The 6,319-nt window shown below is 27.2% G+C and overlaps 1 protein-coding gene across 1 annotated transcript; it reads right to left on the reverse strand.

Annotated features, from left to right (window-relative positions):
• Nucleotides 1–194: 194 nt before the first annotated feature.
• On the reverse strand, nucleotides 195–2,379 carry LOC109796273 (glucan endo-1,3-beta-glucosidase). The gene is made up of 3 exons (XM_020355958.2): nucleotides 2,307–2,379; nucleotides 874–1,148; nucleotides 195–740 (listed from the first exon to the last, which is right to left on the reverse strand). The coding sequence occupies exons 1-3, from the start codon at nucleotides 2,377–2,379 to the stop codon at nucleotides 195–197; spliced, it is 894 nt and encodes a 297-aa protein (XP_020211547.2).
• Nucleotides 2,380–6,319: the final 3,940 nt, after the last annotated feature.

The raw sequence follows: 6,319 nt of genomic DNA on the forward strand, positions 1-6,319 counted from the left end.
TTTGATAATAAGTTATACCAAAAAAAATGTGTATTTGATTAACAGCAGAATAACTCTTACACCAATAGTATAATTTATTAAATAGTTGTTATATTCCGTTGAATCAAACTAAAACAATGAGCCAAGTTGAGATAATTGCTAGGACTTGGACTCAATCAATCTTTATTGTAGTAGTATACAATAGGAAAAAGAAATTAAAACAAGGGATACACGGGATCCTTATTCGGATAGAAGACTCCAAAGTTGTTCTCAATTCCAGGTGCCTTGAGATTTTCATTGAACGTTTCGAAAATAAAAACATTCAAACCTTGGCCAGGTCTCCTTGGTGTCCCTTTCCCTGATTTCACATAAGCGATCAAGTTTTTGTTGTAATCCGCAGCGTTTTGTATGGTTGTGTAGGGCTCATTACCCGCAGTGGGCCAACCAGTTTCGGTGACAGTGAGAGTTATATTGGACACACCAATCTTCTCAAACGCAGCATGATAAGCATCAAGCTCTGCATCAAACAAATTATAGTACTGGAAGCTTCCATCAGTAACCACAGGGCTTTCTGACTTAAACAATGCATAGTCTAGAGAAATGTGTTGCGGGTCAGAGGCATAAGCATAGTAAGGGTACGTGTTGATATTAATGGGTGAACCATGTTGCAACAAAATGGCTACAATCTCTTTGATAACGCTTGCTGTGTCAGCGCTGAATGCTCCTGCTGAAGGTGGAAAAGAAGATGCTAAGACATTATCCTGTAGAATTGCGGAAACCTTTATGTCTTTGTGTATGCCAGCGTTAGTGAGTGCGTTTATCATATTTTTTATAGCATTTGGAACGTATGGTGATATAGGACCTGGTGTGACCTCGTTACCCAAGTTTATGTACCCGATATTGACGTCGTTTATATATGTATGGAACGATGTTGGTTTTGACCCATGCGTTGGCTGCGTCTATGTCTTGTGATATGTTTGGTACGTCTTCGTCTCGTGTTCCAATAGCTAGCACCAAAGATGAACCTCGAAGGGCTTCCAGAAGTTCGTGGTTTGGATCGAAGATTCGGAGGGATCCTATCTTGTATTTCTCGTACAGTGCCACGATTTCTTTTGCCGAAGGAAGGTTGTTCCCATTCAACCCAAGATTCACACCGATTGATTGAGCACCTGCAATTCACGAATACCATTAAAAAAAATATCTTAAATGATAGATGATTTGATAATATCTTAAAATAATAAGTTATAAGTCTAATTCAATCTTATAAAATTTATAAATTAAGAGTTGTCATCTATTTATATACTTTTTATTTATTTTATCTTTAGTCAATGTGAGACTTAAACTTTTCTCAATAAAATGAATTAAAAGTTACTCTTATTTTTTTATCAATCATTTCAATAATTATTCTTATAAATATATGTATTTGTTATTAATATTTTTATTAAATAATAAAATTATAGAAACAATTATTTTATTAACATTTTATTAATAGTAAATTTTGGTGTAGTGTAAATACATTTTTAATGTATTATTGATTAATCATTAATATTTTTATAAGATAATAAAATAGAGGTAATTAGTTTATAGTCATTAAATAATTATTACTTATAGTAAATTTTAGTGTAATGTAAGAAAATAAAATTTAGTTAAATTTACTCAAACTAATGACTTATTAATTATACATTGTATGGTATAGAGATCAAGGCATTTCAAAAGTACTTATTAATTATACATTGTATGGTATAGAGATCAAGGCATTTCAAAAGTACTTATTGTCAAAGTTATTCCACTCAATAATATTTTGTAAATATTAAATTTCAAGTTGAATATTTTGTTATCATCATAATAATTTTTAATATCAAATTTTAGAAAAATTAGACATTTATAAACAAAGAATCTCAATTTTTCCTCTTTTTTTTAACAAAATACATTACACGTTAATTTAAATTTATTTAAATAAGTGTGAAATGAATTTCGAACTTAATTTATAAAAATTGAAAACTTTACATTAGGAGTTGTTAAGTGATAACTCATTTTGTCCCATGAAACGTAATTTGAATATATGTAAAAAGTAATCTAACCGTAAATTTACATTACAACACGTGTATATTTATTATGTAAAAAAAGTGCTAGGAGTGATTTTTTAACCTCAAAACAAACCGGAGCGAATACAGTTGTGTCTAATTTAGTCACATCTTATGATATAAACTTGATTTCTTGAATTAATAAAACAATCAGTTTTATAAAATAAAAAAATAAAAAAAATAAAAAAAAAAGGCATCATAGTAAACGAAATCATCATAGACATAAAATTGTGTGCAACTTACTTGTAAGGGGGAATATTTGGATTAGTAAAATCGTTGTCATAGCAAACAACGTTCTTCCGCACTTGGAGTCCATGTTTACCAATTTTTAATTTTATGATCGAAAGAAAGAGATAAAATTAAAAATAAAGAATGATAATTAGATGTTTGGACAGTTTATGTGTCCAACAAGTATCGCTCTTATAAATTTAAGTATGATAATATGTTGGTGATTCACTCTTATATACATTGCTTGAGTTGAGGATATAACATTTCTCTATACCTATAAAGAAAGTGGGCATCTAGTTTGTGAGATTAAATGTGGTTTTCGGGAAAATAAAGTAATTTTTTAAAAATTTAAATCTTCCTTCAAAAAATTGATTTACTTTTTTTTTTTTTATTTTGATTCCTTATAATAATTGTTTGTTTCAATTTAGTCCCACTTTTATTTTTTGTCTCAATTTGATCCCTAATAAATTAATTGGTCTCAATTTGGTCCCTAATAAATTAATTGGTTTCAATTTGGGACTTCCGTCCAAATTATTTAAACGGAGTTAACTGTGTGGCCACGTGGATACCACGTAGATGCATAGGTGGATGCCACGTAGATGTCAATTTTTTTTAAAACACCTGGAACCAGAACGGGCCGTTCTGGTTACACTTTTGGTGTGTTAATTTTGCATCCGGAACGGCCCGTTCCAGGTGCAAAATTTACACACTAAAAGTGCAACCAGAACGAGCCATTCTGGTTTCAGAACGGGCCGTTCTGGATCCAGACTGCTAAGCATAAACGATCATTAATTATAGTTCACGGTTGTGAATCATGGAAGGAAAAAGACCCAAGGTACAAAGCATTTCAAACACTGAATTTGGTAATATTGTCAATGGAAATTGATAACTTCAATTGTTAAACAGTTAAGATATACAGTGTATTATTAAGGACAATGCAATGTATGACTAAAGACAATGGTAGCAGATTTTATTTCATTTCAAACTGGAGTGAACCACTTACTACCAAATTGACACTATACAGTAAAGGATGAAATGACATAGTATTTTTTCTTGAAGTCATTAATGATGTACCCCAACAACAACAACCTGTTCTTGAAGAGTTAGAACCTAAAGTAAAGGAAGAGGATACACAGGACTAACATTTCACCACAACCATATGCAAGGACAGATATAAGTTAATCATAGTGGGGGCACTTGCCCCTACTAAAATTTTTTCATTCTTTTTTTTATATATAAAATATTAATAATTTTATAAAATATATATTATTAATTATATTTTAATTATGTTGTTATATCCAATATAATAAATATATTAATGTTTTTTATATTTTATTTTATTGTTTAATTTTTTTTTATTTTGTGGTAAAATTATCTTTATTTTTAATGAAGAAAAAATTTACTTACTTCAAGAGTAAGTCTTGATAGATTTATTCTATTTAATAATTAATGTTCTATATCAAATTTTTAAGAATTTAATTGTTAAATTAAAAAGTTTTTCATGTATAGATCAAATTTATAAAAAAATTTAAAAAATTAAAAATCATATGATACTTCGTTAAATTAATTCAAATTAACATATAAAATATTTTTGTTTTAAATGAATGTAAAAATTTAGAGGACACTAAAAGAAAATAAATTAATAATTTTATTATATTTATCCTAATAATTTTTTATCATATGCCCGTTCTGCAACCTAAACGGCCCGTTCTGGTTTCAGAACGGACCGTTCTGGTGTACTGGTGGTGTGTTCATTTTGCATCTAGAATGGCTCGTTTCAGATGTAAAATTAACACACCAAAGAGTGCATCCAGAACGGCCCGTTCTGGTTTCAGAACGGGTCGTTCTGGTTCTAGGTGTTTTCACAAAATTTGGCGTCCACGTGGTATCCACGTATGCATCTACGTGGCATCCACGTGGCCAACAGTTAACTCCGTTTAAATAATTTGGACGGAAGTCCCAAATTGAAACCAATTAACTTATGAGGGACCAAATTAAGACCAAAAATAAAAGTGAGACTAAATTGAAACAAACAATTATTATAAGGGACCAAAATAGATTTTTAGCCTATTTTTTTTCTCCTTTTGTTCGCATATTCATTCGTTTAGGAAGTTTGAAAATGGGAGAAATTTTCACTTTAACTACAAATTGACAAAAAAACCATAGGTAGAAAAATATTTCTTTCAGATTTTATTTTTTTTCATGCGATTCCTTTGCAGATTCTTTTTAAAACTAATAAATTTGTACAGCTTCAAGCAAAAATAAAGTCAATCATTAACCCTTTTAAAAAAATTATTAAAAAAAATTCATTTCAATTTTAACATAAGTATGTATAGAAAAATATTAAATATAAGGAATGTCGGATTTGATCATAGGTCTTAATTTGTAGAAACTTAAAAAAAAATTGTTTTACAAAATGATAAATAGAGAATGACACTCCTATAATTATCAGGCAGAGAGTTAATAATATGTTAAAAATTCACATATTAAACAATATTATATACTTAATGGTTAGTCAAAACTAGTGGATAATTTGACTTAGGAATTTACTTGGGAACTAAGGATCAACAAAAATTCACTAAAATAAGTTCACCTTTGATGTCAAGGGATATATGTACCAAAATAAGATTTTATGGTTACAGAAAATTGTCAAATTCATGTTACAAAAATATAAGTTCGGACTAAATAACAAAATAACATTATTTACCAAATTTAAATAATTGAATTTAATTTTGACTTTTTTTTTCATATTTTCATGATTTATTCATCTTATCTTATCTTACTTTGCAAACAACTTCACCATAAATGCTCCATGTATTAATTTTTCTTGTTTTATATAATTCCTTTTGATAAATCTTAATATTGTTTCTCTAAGAGATTTACTAAAATAATATTAATTATAAAAAATTTAAACTATAATAACATAATAAAATATTAATTCTGAGTAATTTTAAAATAGAAATAATAATATAATTATGCTAATTTATTTTACAAAATTCTCGTAAAGAATCATGTATAGGAAATGGTAACAAAAATCCATGTAAACTTTTTTTTATGTAATATAAATAAGAAAAATTATGCTATTTTTTTTTACACCAACAAAATCAGATTCTTTCAATTAAAATAATATTCTAAATATAATAAGAAATTTCATTATGAATATTCTCAAAATCAAACAAAATAAAATTTCTAGTTAAAGAATAAGCTATCAAATTACTTCCTTTTCTACTCTATTGAATAATAATAATAAAAGAAAAATATCTCAAAATCTCTCTAATTTGATTAAGAATCATATCACACTCAAAATATCTTCCTCATTACTACAAATCTGATTCACTATCAATTTGCGATCTGATTCAATAATCACATTATAAAATTATGCTATTTTTTTCACAAAATCCACATAAAAAATATTTAACGTGTAAGAAATTATAATAGAAATTTATGTAAAAAAAATTAATCATAGGAAATTGAAATTATATCAACATAATAAAACTATAGTTTTATTAATTAAAATAGATTTAATGTTGTCTTAAAAAGACATGTATGACTAGCACTATTTTGTCCATTGTGCAATTTTATCTATTTGGGAGTATTTGATTCTTTTTTCTTTCAAGAGGTTTTGATTCTACATGATAAAATTTATGATGTTTTTGGTCAATTTTATGATGTAGTAATCTAATTTTGTCTAAAAAAATGCTAAAATTTAAAATTAAAAAGAGATAAAATAAAAAAAATAAAATAATATGAATGAAAACATAATTAGAAGAGACAAAATAACTAATGAGATATATGTACATTGTTGTCTACGTAAATAATTTAGAAAAAAGATAGAAAATTTTGAAGTTTTTATGTTCAACATCATAGGTTCACAATATCATATATTTCGTTATAATTAATCATTTAAGGTATTCTTTGCAATGTTGAAAAATTTGACAATAGATCCACAATTGTTGTTTATAGTACGAAAACCAAAATTTATCTTCATCTTGATGAAAAGGTCCAAAGTAGGTGATCTGTTAAGAAAT

The sequence above is a fragment of the Cajanus cajan genome, chromosome 6, assembly GCF_000230855.2.
Source record: "Cajanus cajan strain Asha chromosome 6, NIPB_CcT2T_4, whole genome shotgun sequence".
NCBI lineage: Eukaryota > Viridiplantae > Streptophyta > Magnoliopsida > Fabales > Fabaceae > Cajanus > Cajanus cajan.

What these genes read in the sequence shown, in the direction of transcription:
- LOC109796273 (XM_020355958.2), bottom strand. Translation starts at nt 2,379, where the DNA reads ATGGACTCCAAGTGCGGAAGAACGTTGTTTGCTATGACAACGATTTTA. An exon ending in CCAAATATTCCCCCTTACAA is followed by an intron (nt 1,149 to 2,306) that starts GTAAGTTGCACA and finishes CGTGAATTGCAG; the next exon opens with GTGCTCAATCAATCGGTGTG. An exon ending in ATAAACGACGTCAATATCGG is followed by an intron (nt 741 to 873) that starts GTACATAAACTT and finishes GCAATTCTACAG; the next exon opens with GATAATGTCTTAGCATCTTC.